General features: G+C 46.5%; 1 protein-coding gene across 1 annotated transcript in view; it reads left to right on the top strand.

Annotated features, from left to right (window-relative positions):
- The first annotated feature begins 697 nt into the window (after positions 1 to 697).
- Positions 698 to 20,324, top strand: part of LOC118384876 (breakpoint cluster region protein-like) — a 158,724-nt gene continuing 139,097 nt past the window's right edge. The window contains exons 1-2 of the mRNA XM_052521521.1: positions 698 to 1,029; positions 1,339 to 2,949. Coding sequence (XP_052377481.1) covers positions 1,446 to 2,949 — 1,504 coding nt within the window. The 5' untranslated portion in view covers positions 698 to 1,029; positions 1,339 to 1,445. The remainder of the gene's footprint in view (positions 1,030 to 1,338; positions 2,950 to 20,324) is intronic.

Here is a 20,324-nt window from a genome sequence, read left to right as displayed (position 1 = left end):
CCATGTTTGTATGAGGCTTTATTAACTCAATATATGTATATTTTTTACATTGTTTGCCAACTGATATGTGACACGTATTAATGCCAAAATAATGTACAAACAGGCTAAACATGGTAAATGTCTTGGATATTTTATTTCAGCTCATGAAACATGGGACCAACCAACCCTTTACACGTTGTGTTTATATTTTTTGTTCGGTGTATATTGTGGATTTGAAGTGAGAAAAATCATTAGCCTACTACTGTATGCACTTTAGGCGAACAGCCACAGGGTGGCAGTCTGGTGTCATTTCAGGAATCCCGACGCTCCCACGTGTATCACACCTGCACGGCAGGTTGATTTCAACCACTGTGGCCTGTTATAATTGCCATTTCTTAGTCCATATGAAGAGAGAACACAATAATACATTTGAACACCTCTTTCTACCATCCAAGCTGCAATGCATAGAATATAGACTACATCCATGAGTCTCGACTATATATTATGCTTATAGGATTTTACTGAAATATCAATAAATTATCCTCCACCGGAATAATGTATTATTCTCTGAAAATTGAATAATAATTGTTCTGTGGTATACTGTTGAATACATCCATGCCCTGTCTCTTTAATTGAACCGAAACCCGAGTGTGGCCACTGTCAATCATGTAGCCTCTGGTCCCTCCCTTTCCTGCAGCCTCAGTCTCCAGTGCGAGATTGAGATGGGAACACGAAGCACAACCACAGGAGAGGAACGGGGAATGTCTGGATAAACTGTACATTGACACGGAACCGCGAAAACATGGGGTAACAAGGCAAAACAAATTAGACTTAATTATCTATTTCGAATAGCAACAGGAGAAAGGAATTTTTGTCGTGGGAAAATTATATCGTTCTCGGGTTTCTCTCTTTTTATGCCATTCTCCTTGGACGCTGCTGGTACAAAGGGCTAGGAACAACTGGAGGCGATAATGGAACAGGGATGTTGTCATGTGAATGAACGAGGATCATCAATGATGGAATAAAGTGAATTGAATTAGAAAATGTAAAGTAAGTAGTTGCAGAGCGGTTATCACTTTCTCATCACACGGAAGATCCAGATCCGCTCTAGATCCTGATCATCCGCTCAGGAGGACAGATGCTGTCATTGTGTCGAGACAGATTTTTTTTTCTCATTCTGCAAGTGGCCTTTCAGGAATAATGCAGAACAGGCGTTTGACTGGAAATACTTATATTTCTATTGTTGACAATACAATATATTTTGTCTGCGAAATCGGAAAAGACGTGACAACAGTTAAAGTGTCCGTTTTTGAACCGCTTTATCATACCGTTAAAATGAATGTTTTTTTTCTATTGTAGATTCTCTAGGTACATTCCGATTTTCCCCTGTTGGAAACTGGATGATAGGCGAGAAATACGGCTACTGGTGACATCACCCGGGTCAGATCTGTATTGCTATACAGTAAATGTCAACAATGGTGGAGCCGGTGGGATTTATTGAAGCGTGGAAAGCTCAGTTTCCCGAGTCAGACCCCCCAAAGATGGAGCTCAGGTCGGTGGGGGGCATTGAGCAGGAGCTGGAGAAGTGCAAAGTCTCCATCCGGCGGCTGGAGATGGAGGTGAACAAGGAACGCTTCCGTATGATCTACCTGCAGACACTGCTGGCTAAGGAGAGGAAGAGCTATGACCGCCAGCGCTGGGGTTTCAGGAAGGCCCAGATGAATGAGGTAGGGGACCAGGCAGGGCTGGGCGCTGAGTCTCAGCAGCCACACGTACAGGAACAAGGGGAGCGGAGCCGGTTCCAACCGGTGGGGGAGGCCAGGTCCAAACAGAGACTCCCTACAGCCCGGAAGTCAGCCTCCCACGGTGACGAGCTGGAGCTCCAGTCTGCCTTCGAGGTGCTCCAGCAGGCAGAGCCCTGCGAGACAGACGGCCTCTCGCCCTCCAAACAGAAAGGGGGTATCTCCCCTCGCCGTCCAAACCCACCCTCAAACAAGGACCTAGCGTCTGACCCCAATGACAAGCTTGGCATGGGACTGGGGGTGGCAGCGCTGAGGTCCAACTTTGAGAGGATCAAGTGGGCCAACTCTCACTCTGCCGGGGATGGAGGGAAGAGCCAGGAGAAGCAGCAGCCCTTCTACACCAACATGGACTTTCACCATGACAGGGGCCTGGTCAGGGTCAACGACCGAGACGTCTCTGACAAGATCAGCACCCTGGGCAGCCAGGCCATGCAGATGGAGCGCAAGAGGTCCCTGCACTCTCTGCCAGGCAACCTGGCCACTGTGGCAGGTGAGCTCCGCACCCGTCCTGTCTACAGGGGGCGCTCTACAGAGAGCACTTGTGGGTACGATGCTGAGTATGAGGACGGGGACCCCAACCCACGCCACCCCAAGACCAACGGGGGAAAACAGCCCCCTCCACCCCCATGGCAACCCTCTGACTTCCAGCCTTACACCAGCGTCTACGTGGGCGGGGTGATGATGGGCGAGGGCGGGGGGGATGGGAAAGTGGGCGTCACCATGAGGGACCACGTTGGAGACGAGCACCACCTGACCTGGCCCCGGCGCTCCTACTCTCCCGGGAGCTTTGAGGACGTGGGGGGCGGAGGCGGCGGCTACACACCAGACTGCAGCTCCAATGAGAATCTGACATCCAGCGAGGAGGACTTCTCGTCTGGCCAGTCCAGCCACGTGTCGCCCAGCCCCACCACGGCCTACCGCCGGCCTTTCAGGGAGAAGAGCCGCTCGCCCTCGCAGAACTCACAGAACTCCCAGCATTCTATTGACAGCAGCAGCCCCCCCACGCCACAGTCCCAGAAGCGTCCCCACCGCCAGCAGGGCCACGTGGTCATGTCCGAAGCCACCATCGTGAGCGTCCGTAAGACCGGCCAGATCTGGCCCCCGCTTGACCCGGACACCACGCCGACCAGCAGAGACCCTCATGACAGCAGTTTCCATGGAGACCTGGGTGAGTGGCCGCCGCCCTCTAATCTTAGCTCTAGTTGCTACTCGGTTCCTGTCTGGAGATTGAAGAGGCAGGCCCACGCTGACCGTTGCCTGGCAGCGTTGATTGACTGCCATGTAAGGAAGGAGTGAGGATGGGCTTAGAGCCTCATCATCCGCACTGGTAGGATTTAGAGCATCTAAATCAAAACCAACGGTTTCCATTTTTTAAGTTGACTTAAATCTCACAACTGCAGGTCCTTGCATTGGTGCCGTTGATTCTCAGGTGTAGTTTCTGGTACTTAAAATGTCAGGTTTGACCTCTTGACTGAGACGACCCATAGAAACCCGACTAAGTGCCTCTGCACTGAGTGCTCTCTTCATTGCCTGTTCATTACACAGTCATCGAGCCACTAAGCCTTGTGAGACATGGGCTCCTCCTAAAAATAGCTGAACAATGAATTGTCAGCATTGTTTTCTTTTGTCTGTGTGAGCAGCTTTTCCCCTCATTCACTCTTCTCTCTCGGTGAATTTTGACACTTTTGTCTCCCCCTCCCTGGTCTCGGAGCAGGTACGTTCGTTGTGAGGGCTATTAGAGGGCTACATGAGCCTCACAGAGTAGATGTGCTGTGTCTGTGAGCCGCAGCCAGCCAGGGGAGACAGAGGGTGCATCCTAAATGACACCCTATTCCCTATGTAGTGCACTACATTTGACCAGGGCCCTATTCCCTATGTAATGCACTACATTTGACCAGGGCCCTATTCCCTATGTAGTGCACTACATTTGACCAGGGCCCTATTCCCTATGTAGTGCACTACATTTGACCAGGGCCCTATTCCCTATGTAATGCACTACATTTGACCAGGGCCCTATTCCCTATGTAGTGCACTACATTTGATCAGGGCCCTATTCCCTATGTAGTGCACTACATTTGACCAGGGCGCTATTCACTATGTAGTGCACTACATTTGACCAGGGCCCTATTCCCTATGTAGTGCACTACATTTGACCAGGGCCCGATTCCCTATGTAATGCACTACATTTGACCAGGGCCCTATTCCCTATGTAGTGCACTACATTTGACCAGGGCCCTATTCCCTATGTAGTGCACTACATTTGACCAGGGCCCTATTCCCTATGTAATGCACTACATTTGACCAGGGCCCTATTCCCTATGTAGTGCACTACATTTGACCAGGGCCCTATTCCCTATGTAGTGCACTACATTTGACCAGGACCCATAGAACGCTAGTCAAAAGTAGAGCACTGTATTAGGGAATAGGGTACCATTAGAAACAGGCAGAGAGAGAGAGGCTTCTGACATTTCTGAAACACAACTAGCTTTTTTTCTAGAAGCTTTTACTGGAGTCCTAGACAAAGAAAGCTATATTTTCCCCCAATCAGGTTCAGTATCTTTAACCTGTTTGTAGCCTCGAGGCCCAGTTACTGCCCAGCTAACAGAGCAGGTTAGCCGTTTGGCTTGGAGCTAGAGGCGTGGGCGCTATGCTTGGCGCTAGCTGAAGCGTTGTCTCCTTCTGGCCCGGTGTCTCTGGGCTTTCTGCTGACGAAGTGAGTGGCGTTTTAGCGCCTGCCCTCCCGCCGCAGCCCTGGCGGAGCAGACAGAGCTGCGGGCCATTGGCAGCGGGCGCCCTTTACTGTGCCAGGATGAGCCCTGTGTGTGTGTGTGTGCAGAGAGGCAGATAAGAATGTCTTCTCTGAGGGGGTAGGGGGGGGGACAGATGCACACTAACCCCTGTACTTAGGGTGGTGGCGCCAAATCTGGCTTGCCTACTACCTACTTAAACTGCATACTGTGTACTAATCGTACTACATACTATTTAGAATGTACTGTTTAGTCAAAACGAATGCTGTAAGCAAAAAATATCTGCATACGTGGCTCCTCCCACTGAGAATTTATTGATTCCTGCCATTTCGTACCTAGTAATGAGCGATTCGTGCTTTTTGAGGTCAGTTCGGGTTTTAGTTCGATTACTAATAAATAATCACGGATTTCGGTTTATATATATATATATATATATATATATATATATATATATATATATATATATATATTATATGAAATGCGTTATGCATTTTGTGGGTTGAATGCTGTAACACAGAATAAAACAATTAATAAAAGTCCCATGATGGTAGTGACAACCCATTTAGCGCTTATTAACAATAATTTATTCACAACACTTTACTTTAATTAAATATTTCAGTTGTTGTGTATATTATATTTGTTTTATATGATGACTTAATTTAATTCCAAGTCATCATCTCATCTCTATAGAGCTGCTGCCTATGCTGTCTGACAAAATCACTATTTCAGTCGTTTTTCAAAGTACAGTGCATTCGGAAAGTATTCAGACCGTATATATACAGGTGTGTGCCTTTCCAAATCATGTCCAATCAATTTAATGTACCACAGGTGGACCAATCAAGTTGTAGAAACATCTCAAGGATGATCAATGGAAACAGGCTGCACCTGAGCTCAATTTCGAGTCTCATAGCAAAGGGTCTGAATACTTATGTAAATAAGGTATTTCTGTTTTTTTTATTTTGTATAAATTTCTTTCTTGTTCTTAACTGACTTGCCTCGTTAAATACAAATTGGTGTTAATAGCAGAGCGGGGTCACTTACAGTGCCTTCAGAAAGTATTCACACCTCGTGACTTTTTTACATATTTTGTTGTGTTACAGCCTAAATTTAAAATGTATTATATTGAGCTGTTGTGTCACTGGACTACACACAACACCCCATAATGTCAAAGTGGAATTATGTTTTTAGAAACTTTTACAAATGAATTAAAAGCGGAAATGTCTTGGGTCAATAAGTATTCAACCCCTTTGTTATGGCCTATATAAGTTCAGGAGTAAACATGTGCTTAACAAGTCACATAATAAGTTGCATGGACTCACTCTGGGTGCAATAATAGTGTTTAACATGATGTGAATGACTACCTCATCACATAAAATTATCTGTAAGGTCCCTCAGTCAAGCAGTGAATTTCAAACACAGATTCAACCACAAATACCAGGAAGGTATTCCAATGCCTTGCAAAGAAGGGCACCTATTGGTAGATGGGTAGAAATGACTTTGAGCTTGAGGTTCTTTTTTTTTTTCTTTTTTTTTTTTACCCCTTTTTCTCCCCAATTTCATAGTATCCAATTGTTTTTTTTAGTAGCTACTATCTTGTCTCATCGCTACAACTCCCGTACAGGTTTGGGAGAGACGAAGGTTGAAAGTCATGCGAACCCAACCAAGCCGCACTGCTTCTTAACACAGCGCGCATCCAACCCGGAAGCCAGCCGCACCAATGTGTCGGAGGAAACCTGCACCTGGCAACCTTGGTTGGCACGCACTGCGCCCAGCCCGCCACATGAGTCGCTGGTGCGCAATGAGACAAGGATATCCCTACTGGCCAAACCCTCCCTAACCCGGACAACGCTAGGCCAATTGTGCGTCGCCCCACGGACCTCCCGGCCGCGGCCGGTTACAACACCCGGGAGGCCATGGTGAGGTTCTTAATTACACTTAATTACACTTTGGTTGGTGTATCAATACAACCAATCACTACAAAGATACAGGTGTCCTTCCTAACTCAGTTGCTGGAGAGGAAGGAAACCGCTCAGGGATTTTACCATGAGGCCAATGGTGACTTTGCAGTTACAGAGTTTAATGGCTGTGATAAGAGAAAACTGAGGATGGATCAACATTGTAGTTACTCCACAATACTATCTTAATGATCGTGTCAAAGGTCAAACCCGGATCAGAGTCCATGAGGTACAGAGTGGCAGACTGGCTCATGGTCAAGACAGGCAGAATGGTCAGGCAGTCGGGTACAAAGTCCAGAAACAGGCAAGGGTCAAAACTGTGAGGACTAGAAAAAGGAGAAAAAGCAGGAGAAGGGAAAACCGCTGGTTGACTTGGAAACGTACAAGACGAACTGGCACAGAGAGACAGGAAACACAGGGATAAATACACTGGTACAGAGAGACAGGAAACACAGGGATAAATACACTGGCACAGAGAGACAGGAAACACAGGGATAAATACACTGGTACAGAGAGACAGGAAACACAGGGATAAATACACTGGTACAGAGAGACAGGAAACACAGGGATAAATACACTGGTACAGAGAGACAGGAAACACAGGGATAAATACACTGGTACAGAGAGACAGGAAACACAGGGATAAATACACTGGTACAGAGAGACAGGAAACACAGGGATAAATACACTGGTACAGAGAGACAGGAAACACAGGGATAAATACACTGGTACAGAGAGACAGGAAACACAAGGATAAATACACTGGTACAGAGAGACAGGAAACACAGGGATAAATACACTGGTACAGAGAGACAGGAAACACAGGGATAAATACACTGGTACAGAGAGACAGGAAACACAGGGATAAATACACTGGCACAGAGAGACAGGAAACACAGGGATAAATACACTGGTACAGAGAGACAGGAAACACAGGGATAAATACACTGGTACAGAGAGACAGGAAACACAGGGATAAATACACTGGGGAAAATAAGCGACGCCTGGAGGGGGTGGAGACAATCACAAGGACAGGTGAAACAGATCAGGGTGTGACTAAAGTAAAACTGCAAAACATTTGGCAAAGAAATTAACTATATGTCCTCAATACAAAGCGTTATGTTTGGGGGAAATCCAACACATCACTGAGTAACACTTCATATTTACAAGCATGGTGGTGGCTGCATCATGTCATGGGTATGCTTGTCATTGGCAAGGACTAGAGTGTTTTTTATGATAAAAAATAAACAATAGAGCTAAGCTCAGACAAAATCCTACAGGTAAAACTGGTTCTGTCTGTTTTCCAACAGACACTTGGAGACATTCACCTTTCAGCAGGACAATAACCTAAAACACAAGGCCAGATATATACTGGAGTTGCTTACCAAGAGGACATTGAATGTTCCTGAGTGGCCTAGTTACAGTTTTGACTTAAATTGACTTGACAATCTATGGCAAGACTTGAAAATGGCTGTCTAGCAATTGTCAACAACCAACTTGACAGAGATTGAAAAATTGAAAAATTAATAATGTACATATTGTGCAATCCAGGTGTGTAAAACTCTTTAGAAACTTACCCAGAAATACTCACAGCTGTAATCACTGCCAAAGGTAACATGTATTGACTCAGTGTTGTGAATACTTACAGTTGAAGACGGAAGTTTACATACACCTTAGCCAAATAGATTTAAACTCAGTATTTCACAATTCCTGACATTTAATCCTAATAAAAAATTCCCTGTCTTAGGTCAGTTAGGATCACCACTTTATTTTAAGAATGTGAAATGTCAGAATAATAGTAGAGAGAATTATTTGTTTCAGCTTTTATTTATTTCATCACATTCCCAGTGGTCAGACGTTCACATACACTCAATTAGTATTTGGAAATTGCTCCCAAGGATGAACCAGATTTGTGGATGTCTACAAAAAAATGTTGAGGTCTTGGCAGATTTCTTTTGATTTCCCCATGATATCAAGCAACGAGGCACTGTTTGAAGGTAGGCCTTGAAATACATTCACAGGTACACCTCCAATTGACTCAAATTATTATCAGATGCTTCTAAAGCCATTTTCCAAGGTGTTTAAAGGCACATGATCATACATAGTGTGTGTAAACTTCTGACCCACTGGAATTATGATACACTGAATTATAAATGAAATAATCTGTCTGTAAACAATTGTTGGAAAAATGACTTGTGTCATGCACAAAGTAGATGTCCTAACCGACTTCCCTAAACTACAGTTTGTTAACAAGACATTTGTGGAGTGGTTGAAAAACGAGTTTTAATGACCAACCTAAGTGTATGTAAACTTCTGACTTCAACTGTATGTAAATTAGGAATTTATGTATTTAAATTTCAATAAATTAGCAAAAAAATAAATAAAATGTTTCCAATTTGTCATTATGGGGTATTGTGTGTAGTAGATAGATGGGTGAGAAGAAAAATCTGATATAATCCATTTTGAATTCAAGCTGTAAATCAACAAAATGTGGAATAAGTCAAGGTGTATGAATAGTTTCTGAAGTCACTGTACAGTGCCACAGACGATGAGTTGCACTCATGTATTTGTGGGATAATCTGGATTTTAAAAATGTATGGAATCTGTTTGATCAAGCTTCAGGGGATGGAGAATGGGAGATGTTTTCAGTTAGTGGTTGAACCGTCCTGAGTGAGGATGGTGATGAAAGTGATGAGGATGAGCAAAGAGGCGGAGGAGTAAAATTATGAGGGTAATGATGATGATGGGGAGGAAGAGGAAGGGGTTGATGGTGAAGATGATGAGTACGGCCCAGGCAGATTGCATGGCTGATTTGGGGTTTCTCACTTCACTGGTCAGGGACGGGGGTCCGTAGAGAGGCACAGATGAGACGAGCTCTCCCGTTGCGTAACAGAATACACACACACGCACTAACAAGCACACTTACACAAACAAACACACACACACACACACACACACACTCATACTCTCACACATATCTTGGGTCTAATACGCTGTCAGCAATGTGTGTGTGTGTGATTGCGCGTCTGTGTGTTTGTGCCAAAGCGTACATGCATGTGTTGTGAACAGTTGCTGGATGTTGTTTGTTCGTACTGTAGCTAGCTGGGCTGTTTGTTCGTACTGTAGCTAGCTGGGCTGTTTGTTCGTACTGTAGCTAGCTGGGCTGTTTGTTCGTACTGTAGTTAGCTGGGCTGTTTGTTCGTACTGTAGTTAGCTGGGCTGTTTGTTCGTACTGTAGCTAGCTGGGCTGTTTGTTCGTACTGTAGTTAGCTGGGCTGTTTGTTCGTACTGTAGTTAGCTGGGCTGTTTGTTCGTACTGTAGCTAGCTGGGCTGTTTGTTCATACTGTAGCTAGCTGGGCTGTTTGTTCGTACTGTAGCTAGCTGGGCTGTTTGTTCGTACTGTAGCTAGCTGGGCTGTTTGTTCGTACTGTAGCTAGCTGGGCTGTTTGTTCATACTGTAGCTAGCTGGGCTGTTTGTTCGTACTGTAGTTAGCTGGGCTGTTTGTTCGTACTGTAGCTAGCTGGGCTGTTTGTTCATACTGTAGCTAGCTGGGCTGTTTGTTCGTACTGTAGTTAGCTGGGCTGTTTGTTCATACTGTAGTTAGCTGGGCTGTTTGTTCATACTGTAGTTAGCTGGGCTGTTTGTTCATACTGTAGTTAGCTGGGCTGTTTGTTCGTACTGTAGTTAGCTGGGCTGTTTGTTCGTACTGTAGCTAGCTGGGCTGTTTGTTCGTACTGTAGCTAGCTGGGCTGTTTGTTCATACTGTAGCTAGCTGGGCTGTTTGTTCATACTGTAGTTAGCTGGGCTGTTTGTTCATACTGTAGTTAGCTGGGCTGTTTGTTCATACTGTAGTTAGCTGGGCTGTTTGTTCATACTGTAGCTAGCTGGGCTGTTTGTTCATACTGTAGTTAGCTGGGCTGTTTGTTCATACTGTAGTTAGCTGGGCTGTTTGTTCATACTGTAGCTAGCTGGGCTGTTTGTTCATACTGTAGTTAGCTGGGCTGTTTGTTCGTACTGTAGTTAGCTGGGCTGTTTGTTCATACTGTAGTTAGCTGGGCTGTTTGTTCATACTGTAGTTAGCTGGGCTGTTTGTTCATACTGTAGTTAGCTGGGCTGTTTGTTCATACTGTAGCTAGCTGGGCTGTTTGTTCATACTGTAGTTAGCTGGGCTGTTTGTTCGTACTGTAGCTAGCTGGGCTGTTTGTTCATACTGTAGCTAGCTGGGCTGTTTGTTTGTACTGTAGCTAGCTGGGCTGTTTGTTCATACTGTAGCTAGCTGGGCTGTTTGTTCATACTGTAGCTAGCTGGGCTGTTTGTTTGTACTGTAGCTAGCTGGGCTGTTTGTTCATACTGTAGTTAGCTGGGCTGTTTGTTTGTACTGTAGCTAGCTGGGCTGTTTGTTCATACTGTAGCTAGCTGGGCTGTTTGTTCGTACTGTAGTTAGCTGGGCTGTTTGTTCATACTGTAGCTAGCTGGGCTGTTTGTTTGTACTGTAGCTAGCTGGGCTGTTTGTTCATACTGTAGTTAGCTGGGCTGTTTGTTTGTACTGTAGCTAGCTGGGCTGTTTGTTCATACTGTAGCTAGCTGGGCTGTTTGTTCGTACTGTAGTTAGCTGGGCTGTTTGTTCGTACTGTAGTTAGCTGGGCTGTTTGTTCGTACTGTAGCTAGCTGGGCTGTTTGTTCATACTGTAGCTAGCTGGGCTGTTTGTTCGTACTGTAGCTAGCTGGGCTGTTTGTTCATACTGTAGCTAGCTGGGCTGTTTGTTCGTACTGTAGCTAGCTGGGCTGTTTGTTCATACTGTAGTTAGCTGGGCTGTTTGTTCATACTGTAGTTAGCTGGGCTGTTTGTTCGTACTGTAGTTAGCTGGGCTGTTTGTTCATACTGTAGTTAGCTGGGCTGTTTGTTCATACTGTAGTTAGCTGGGCTGTTTGTTCGTACTGTAGTTAGCTGGGCTGTTTGTTCGTACTGTAGTTAGCTGGGCTGTTTGTTCGTACTGTAGCTAGCTGGGCTGTTTGTTCGTACTGTAGCTAGCTGGGCTGTTTGTTCGTACTGTAGCTAGCTGGGCTGTTTGTTCATACTGTAGCTAGCTGGGCTGTTTGTTCGTACTGTAGCTAGCTGGGCTGTTTGTTCATACTGTAGTTAGCTGGGCTGTTTGTTCGTACTGTAGTTAGCTGGGCTGTTTGTTCGTACTGTAGTTAGCTGGGCTGTTTGTTCGTACTGTAGTTAGCTGGGCTGTTTGTTCGTACTGTAGTTAGCTGGGCTGTTTGTTCGTACTGTAGTTAGCTGGGCTGTTTGTTCGTACTGTAGTTAGCTGGGCTGTTTGTTCGTACTGTAGTTAGCTGGGCTGTTTGTTCATACTGTAGCTAGCTGGGCTGTTTGTTCATACTGTAGCTAGCTGGGCTGTTTGTTCATACTGTAGCTAGCTGGGCTGTTTGTTCATACTGTAGCTAGCTGGGCTGTTTGTTCGTACTGTAGCTAGCTGGGCTGTTTGTTCGTACTGTAGCTAGCTGGGCTGTTTGTTCGTACTGTAGCTAGCTGGGCTGTTTGTTCGTACTGTAGCTAGCTGGGCTGTTTGTTCGTACTGTAGCTAGCTGGGCTGTTTGTTCATACTGTAGCTAGCTGGGCTGTTTGTTCATACTGTAGCTAGCTGGGCTGTTTGTTCATACTGTAGCTAGCTGGGCTGTTTGTTCGTACTGTAGCTAGCTGGGCTGTTTGTTCATACTGTAGCTAGCTGGGCTGTTTGTTCGTACTGTAGCTAGCTGGGCTGTTTGTTCATACTGTAGCTAGCTGGGCTGTTTGTTCATACTGTAGCTAGCTGGGCTGTTTGTTTGTACTGTAGCTAGCTGGGCTGTTTGTTTGTACTGTAGTTAGCTGGGCTGTTTGTTCATACTGTAGTTAGCTGGGCTGTTTGTTTGTACTGTAGCTAGCTGGGCTGTTTGTTCATACTGTAGCTAGCTGGGCTGTTTGTTCGTACTGTAGTTAGCTGGGCTGTTTGTTCGTACTGTAGCTAGCTGGGCTGTTTGTTCGTACTGTAGTTAGCTGGGCTGTTTGTTCGTACTGTAGTTAGCTGGGCTGTTTGTTCGTACTGTAGCTAGCTGGGCTGTTTGTTCATACTGTAGCTAGCTGGGCTGTTTGTTCGTACTGTAGCTAGCTGGGCTGTTTGTTCATACTGTAGCTAGCTGGGCTGTTTGTTCGTACTGTAGCTAGCTGGGCTGTTTGTTCATACTGTAGTTAGCTGGGCTGTTTGTTCATACTGTAGTTAGCTGGGCTGTTTGTTCGTACTGTAGTTAGCTGGGCTGTTTGTTCATACTGTAGTTAGCTGGGCTGTTTGTTCATACTGTAGTTAGCTGGGCTGTTTGTTCGTACTGTAGCTAGCTGGGCTGTTTGTTCATACTGTAGCTAGCTGGGCTGTTTGTTCGTACTGTAGCTAGCTGGGCTGTTTGTTCATACTGTAGCTAGCTGGGCTGTTTGTTCATACTGTAGCTAGCTGGGCTGTTTGTTTGTACTGTAGCTAGCTGGGCTGTTTGTTCATACTGTAGTTAGCTGGGCTGTTTGTTCATACTGTAGCTAGCTGGGCTGTTTGTTCGTACTGTAGTTAGCTGGGCTGTTTGTTCGTACTGTAGCTAGCTGGGCTGTTTGTTCGTACTGTAGTTAGCTGGGCTGTTTGTTCGTACTGTAGTTAGCTGGGCTGTTTGTTCGTACTGTAGCTAGCTGGGCTGTTTGTTCATACTGTAGCTAGCTGGGCTGTTTGTTCGTACTGTAGCTAGCTGGGCTGTTTGTTCATACTGTAGCTAGCTGGGCTGTTTGTTCGTACTGTAGCTAGCTGGGCTGTTTGTTCATACTGTAGTTAGCTGGGCTGTTTGTTCATACTGTAGTTAGCTGGGCTGTTTGTTCGTACTGTAGTTAGCTGGGCTGTTTGTTCATACTGTAGTTAGCTGGGCTGTTTGTTCATACTGTAGTTAGCTGGGCTGTTTGTTCGTACTGTAGCTAGCTGGGCTGTTTGTTCATACTGTAGCTAGCTGGGCTGTTTGTTCGTACTGTAGCTAGCTGGGCTGTTTGTTCATACTGTAGCTAGCTGGGCTGTTTGTTCGTACTGTAGCTAGCTGGGCTGTTTGTTCGTACTGTAGTTAGCTGGGCTGTTTGTTCATACTGTAGTTAGCTGGGCTGTTTGTTCGTACTGTAGTTAGCTGGGCTGTTTGTTCGTACTGTAGTTAGCTGGGCTGTTTGTTCATACTGTAGTTAGCTGGGCTGTTTGTTTGTACTGTAGCTAGCTGGGCTGTTTGTTCATACTGTAGTTAGCTGGGCTGTTTGTTTGTACTGTAGCTAGCTGGGCTGTTTGTTCATACTGTAGCTAGCTGGGCTGTTTGTTCGTACTGTAGTTAGCTGGGCTGTTTGTTCGTACTGTAGCTAGCTGGGCTGTTTGTTCGTACTGTAGTTAGCTGGGCTGTTTGTTCGTACTGTAGTTAGCTGGGCTGTTTGTTCGTACTGTAGCTAGCTGGGCTGTTTGTTCATACTGTAGCTAGCTGGGCTGTTTGTTCGTACTGTAGCTAGCTGGGCTGTTTGTTCATACTGTAGCTAGCTGGGCTGTTTGTTCGTACTGTAGCTAGCTGGGCTGTTTGTTCATACTGTAGTTAGCTGGGCTGTTTGTTCATACTGTAGTTAGCTGGGCTGTTTGTTCGTACTGTAGTTAGCTGGGCTGTTTGTTCATACTGTAGTTAGCTGGGCTGTTTGTTCATACTGTAGTTAGCTGGGCTGTTTGTTCGTACTGTAGCTAGCTGGGCTGTTTGTTCATACTGTAGCTAGCTGGGCTGTTTGTTCGTACTGTAGCTAGCTGGGCTGTTTGTTCATACTGTAGCTAGCTGGGCTGTTTGTTCGTACTGTAGCTAGCTGGGCTGTTTGTTCGTACTGTAGTTAGCTGGGCTGTTTGTTCGTACTGTAGTTAGCTGGGCTGTTTGTTCGTACTGTAGTTAGCTGGGCTGTTTGTTCGTACTGTAGTTAGCTGGGCTGTTTGTTCGTACTGTAGTTAGCTGGGCTGTTTGTTCGTACTGTAGTTAGCTGGGCTGTTTGTTCGTACTGTAGCTAGCTGGGCTGTTTGTTCGTACTGTAGCTAGCTGGGCTGTTTGTTCATACTGTAGCTAGCTGGGCTGTTTGTTCATACTGTAGCTAGCTGGGCTGTTTGTTCATACTGTAGCTAGCTGGGCTGTTTGTTCGTACTGTAGCTAGCTGGGCTGTTTGTTCATACTGTAGCTAGCTGGGCTGTTTGTTCGTACTGTAGCTAGCTGGGCTGTTTGTTCATACTGTAGCTAGCTGGGCTGTTTGTTCATACTGTAGCTAGCTGGGCTGTTTGTTCATACTGTAGCTAGCTGGGCTGTTTGTTCATACTGTAGCTAGCTGGGCTGTTTGTTCATACTGTAGCTAGCTGGGCTGTTTGTTCATACTGTAGCTAGCTGGGCTGTTTGTTCGTACTGTAGCTAGCTGGGCTGTTTGTTCGTACTGTAGCTAGCTGGGCTGTTTGTTCGTACTGTAGCTAGCTAGGCTGTTTGTTCGTACTGTAGCTAGCTAGGCTGTTTGTTCATACTGTAGCTAGCTGGGCTGTTTGTTCATACTGTAGCTAGCTGGGCTGTTTGTTCATACTGTAGCTAGCTGGGCTGTTTGTTCATACTGTAGCTAGCTGGGCTGTTTGTTCGTACTGTAGCTAGCTGGGCTGTTTGTTCGTACTGTAGCTAGCTGGGCTGTTTGTTCATACTGTAGCTAGCTGGGCTGTTTGTTCATACTGTAGCTAGCTGGGCTGTTTGTTCATACTGTAGCTAGCTGGGCTGTTTGTTCATACTGTAGCTAGCTGGGCTGTTTGTTCATACTGTAGCTAGCTGGGCTGTTTGTTCGTACTGTAGCTAGCTGGGCTGTTTGTTCATACTGTAGCTAGCTGGGCTGTTTGTTCATACTGTAGCTAGCTGGGCTGTTTGTTCATACTGTAGCTAGCTGGGCTGTTTGTTCGTACTGTAGCTAGCTGGGCTGTTTGTTCGTACTGTAGCTAGCTGGGCTGTTTGTTCGTACTGTAGCTAGCTGGGCTGTTTGTTCGTACTGTAGCTAGCTGGGCTGTTTGTTCATACTGTAGTTAGCTGGGCTGTTTGTTCATACTGTAGTTAGCTGGGCTGTTTGTTCATACTGTAGCTAGCTGGGCTGTTTGTTCATACTGTAGTTAGCTGGGCTGTTTGTTCGTACTGTAGCTAGCTGGGCTGTTTGTTCGTACTGTAGCTAGCTGGGCTGTTTGTTCGTACTGTAGCTAGCTGGGCTGTTTGTTCGTACTGTAGCTAGCTGGGCTGTTTGTTCGTACTGTAGCTAGCTGGGCTGTTTGTTCGTACTGTAGTTAGCTGGGCTGTTTGTTCGTACTGTAGTTAGCTGGGCTGTTTGTTCGTACTGTAGCTAGCTGGGCTGTTTGTTCGTACTGTAGCTAGCTGGGCTGTTTGTTCGTACTGTAGTTAGCTGGGCTGTTTGTTCGTACTGTAGTTAGCTGGGCTGTTTGTTCATACTGTAGTTAGCTGGGCTGTTTGTTCATACTGTAGTTAGCTGGGCTGTTTGTTCGTACTGTAGCTAGCTGGGCTGTTTCTTCATACTGTAGCTAGCTGGGCTGTTTGTGGAGTACTGTAGTTAGCTGGGCTGTTTCTTCATACTGTAGCTAGCTGGGCTGTTTGTGGAGTACTGTAGTTATCTGGGCTGTTTGTTCATACTGTAGTTAGCTGGGCTGTTTCTTCGTACTGTAGTTAGCTGGGCTGTTTCTTCGTACTGTAGTTAGCTGGTCTGTTTGTTTGTACTGTAGCTAGCTGGGCTGTTTCTTCATACTGTAGCTAGCTGGGCTGTTTGTGGAGTACTGTAGTTAGCTGGGCTGTTTGTGGAGTACTGTAGTTAGCTGGTCTGTTTGTTTGTACTGTAGCTAGCTGGTCTGTTTGTTCGTACTGTAGCTAGCTGGTCTGTTTGTTCGTACTGTAGCTAGCTGGTCTGTTTGTTCATACTGTAGCTAGCTGGGCTGTTTGTTCGTACTGTAGCTAGCTGGGCTGTTTCTTCATACTGTAGCTAGCTGGGCTGTTTGTGGAGTACTGTAGTTAGCTGGGCTGTTTCTTCATACTGTAGCTAGCTGGGCTGTTTGTGGAGTACTGTAGTTATCTGGGCTGTTTGTTCATACTGTAGTTAGCTGGGCTGTTTCTTCGTACTGTAGTTAGCTGGGCTGTTTCTTCGTACTGTAGTTAGCTGGTCTGTTTGTTTGTACTGTAGCTAGCTGGGCTGTTTCTTCATACTGTAGCTAGCTGGGCTGTTTGTGGAGTACTGTAGTTAGCTGGGCTGTTTGTGGAGTACTGTAGTTAGCTGGTCTGTTTGTTTGTACTGTAGCTAGCTGGTCTGTTTGTTCGTACTGTAGCTAGCTGGTCTGTTTGTTCGTACTGTAGCTAGCTGGTCTGTTTGTTCATACTGTAGCTAGCTGGTCTGTTTGTTCATACTGTAGTTAGCTGGGCTGTTTGTTCGTACTGTAGTTAGCTGGGCTGTTTGTTCGTACTGTAGTTAGCTGGGCTGTTTGTTCGTACTGTAGTTAGCTGGGCTGTTTGTTCATACTGTAGTTAGCTGGGCTGTTTGTTCGTACTGTAGTTAGCTGGGCTGTTTGTTCGTACTGTAGTTAGCTGGGCTGTTTGTTCGTACTCTAGCTAGCTGGGCTGTTTTGTTCGTACTGTAGTTAGCTGGGCTGTTTGTTCGTACTGTAGTTAGCTGGTCTGTTTGTTCGTACTGTAGTTAGCTGGGCTGTTTGTTCGTACTGTAGTTAGCTGGGCTGTTTGTTCGTACTGTAGTTAGCTGGGCTGTTTGTTCGTACTGTAGTTAGCTGGGCTGTTTGTTCGTACTGTAGTTAGCTGGGCTGTTTGTTCGTACTGTAGTTAGCTGGGCTGTTTGTTCGTACTGTAGCTAGCTGGGCTGTTTGTTCGTACTGTAGTTAGCTGGGCTGTTTGTTCGTACTGTAGTTAGCTGGTCTGTTTGTTCGTACTGTAGTTAGCTGGGCTGTTTGTTCGTACTGTAGTTAGCTGGGCTGTTTGTTCGTACTGTAGTTAGCTGGGCTGTTTGTTCGTACTGTAGTTAGCTGGGCTGTTTGTTCGTACTGTAGTTAGCTGGGCTGTTTCTTCGTACTGTAGTTAGCTGGGCTGTTTGTTTGTACTGTAGCTAGCTGGGCTGTTTGTTCGTACTCTAGCTAGCTGGGCTGTTTGTTCGTACTGTAGTTAGCTGGGCTGTTTGTTCGTACTGTAGCTAGCTGGGCTGTTTGTGGAGTACTGTAGCTAGCTGGGCTGTTTGTTTACTGTAGCTAGCTGGGCTGTTTGTGTTCACAGGGAAGTGTTCCTCTAGCAGAAGGCTTTTCTCCTAATGGCTGCTCTGATTCTGGAGAGAGAAGGTACTGTCTCTGTGGATGATTCAGGCCGTCTGCTAGCTAGGACTGCTCTCCTCCCTCTGTTCTTCCTCTCCTCCACTCCGTGATCTCTCTCTGCCCATGGTAGATGGTCTTGCTGTAAACAACAATGGTAATTGTTCGTTCATGTCCCTTTGGCCTATTGAAGTGGGTGTTGTTCAATCCAAGATGGCTGCTTCTTTCGAGTGAGAGAGAGGAGAGCGAAAGAGAGGAAAGACAAAACATCTCGCTCTCAGTGCTCTCAAATACAAGTGTCATTCAATGGAGAAGTAACCAGGAGAAGCTCGGGCTGAAACAGAGCTTTGTCAGTGGAGCGTCTGTAAAGCAGTGGAGAAGTAACCAGGAGAAGCTCGGGCTGAAACAGAGCTTTGTCAGTGGAGCGTCTGTAAAGCAGTGGAGAAGTAACCAGGAGAAGCTCGGGCTGAAACAGAGCTTTGTCAGTGGAGCGTCTGTAAAGCAATGGAGAAGTAACCAGGAGAAGCTCGGGCTGAAACAGAGCTTTGTCAGTGGAGCGTCTGTAAAGCAGTGGAGAAGTAACCAGGAGAAGCTCGGGCTGAAACAGAGCTTTGTCAGTGGAGCGTCTGTAAAGCAGTGGAGAAGTAACCAGGAGAAGCTCGGGCTGAAACAGAGCTTTGTCAGTGGAGCGTCTGTAAAGCAGTGGAGAAGTAACCAGGAGAAGCTCGAGCTGAAACAGAGCTTTGTCAGTGGAGCGTCTGTAAAGCAGTGGAGAAGTAACCAGGAGAAGCTCGGGCTGAAACAGAGCTTTGTCAGTGGAGCGTCAGTAAAGCAGTGGAGAAGTAACCAGGAGAAGCTCGGGCTGAAACAGAGCTTTGTCAGTGGAGCGTCTGTAAAGCAGTGGAGAAGTAACCAGGAGAAGCTCGGGCTGAAACAGAGCTTTGTCAGTGGAGCGTCTGTAAAGCAGTGGAGAAGTAACCAGGAGAAGCTCGGGCTGAAACAGAGCTTTGTCAGTGGAGCGTCTGTAAAGCAGTGGAGAAGTAACCAGGAGAAGCTCGGGCTGAAACAGAGCTTTGTCAGTGGAGCGTCTGTAAAGCAGTGGAGAAGTAACCAGGAGAAGCTCGGGCTGAAACAGAGCTTTGTCAGTGGAGCGTCTGTAAAGCAGTGGAGAAGTAACCAGGAGAAGCTCGGGCTGAAACAGAGCTTTGTCAGTGGAGCGTCAGTAAAGCAGTGGAGAAGTAACCAGGAGAAGCTCGGGCTGAAACAGAGCTTTGTCAGTGGAGCGTCTGTAAAGCAGTGGAGAAGTAACCAGGAGAAGCTCGGGCTGAAACAGAGCTTTGTCAGTGGAGCGTCTGTAAAGCAGTGGAGAAGTAACCAGAGAAGCTCGGGCTGAAACGAGCTTTGTCAGTGGAGCGTCTGTAAAGCAGTGGAGAGAGCTTTGTAACCAGGAGAAGCTCGGGCTGAAACGGAGCTTTGTCAGTGGAGCGTCTGTAAAGCAGTGGAGAAGTAACCAGGAGAAGCTCGGGCTGAAACGGAGCTTTGTCAGTGGAGCGTCTGTAAAGCAGTGGAGAAGTAACCAGGAGAAGCTCGGGCTGAAACGGAGCTTTGTCAGTGGAGCGTCTGTAAAGCAGTGGAGAAGTAACCAGGAGAAGCTCGGGCTGAAACAGAGCTTTGTCAGTGGAGCGTCTGTAAAGCAGTGGAGAAGTAACCAGGAGAAGCTCGGGCTGAAACAGAGCTTTGTCAGTGGAGCGTCTGTAAAGCAGTGGAGAAGTAACCAGGAGAAGCTCGGGCTGAAACAGAGCTTTGTCAGTGGAGCGTCTGTAAAGCAGTGGAGAAGTAACCAGGAGAAGCTCGGGCTGAAACAGAGCTTTGTCAGTGGAGCGTCTGTAAAGCAGTGGAGAAGTAACCAGGAGAAGCTCGGGCTGAAACAGAGCTTTGTCAGTGGAGCGTCTGTAAAGCAGTGGAGAAGTAACCAGGAGAAGCTCGGGCTGAAACAGAGCTTTGTCAGTGGAGCGTCTGTAAAGCAGTGGAGAAGTAACCAGGAGAAGCTCGGGCTGAAACAGAGCTTTGTCAGTGGAGCGTCTGTAAAGCAGTGGAGAAGTAACCAGGAGAAGCTCGGGCTGAAACAGAGCTTTGTCAGTGGAGCGTCTGTAAAGCAGTGGAGAAGTAACCAGGAGAAGCTCGGGCTGAAACAGAGCTTTGTCAGTGGAGCGTCTGTAAAGCAGTGGAGAAGTAACCAGGAGAAGCTCGGGCTGAAACAGAGCTTTGTCAGTGGAGCGTCTGTAAAGCAGTGGAGAAGTAACCAGGAGAAGCTCGGGCTGAAACAGAGCTTTGTCAGTGGAGCGTCTGTAAAGCAGTGGAGAAGTAACCAGGAGAAGCTCGGGCTGAAACAGAGCTTTGTCAGTGGAGCGTCTGTAAAGCAGTGGAGAAGTAACCAGGAGAAGCT

Source organism: Oncorhynchus keta, chromosome 6, assembly GCF_023373465.1.
Source record: "Oncorhynchus keta strain PuntledgeMale-10-30-2019 chromosome 6, Oket_V2, whole genome shotgun sequence".
Taxonomy (NCBI): domain Eukaryota; kingdom Metazoa; phylum Chordata; class Actinopteri; order Salmoniformes; family Salmonidae; genus Oncorhynchus; species Oncorhynchus keta.
Note: the sequence above shows the minus strand (reverse complement) of the source record. Positions and strands in the feature narration are given on the sequence as shown.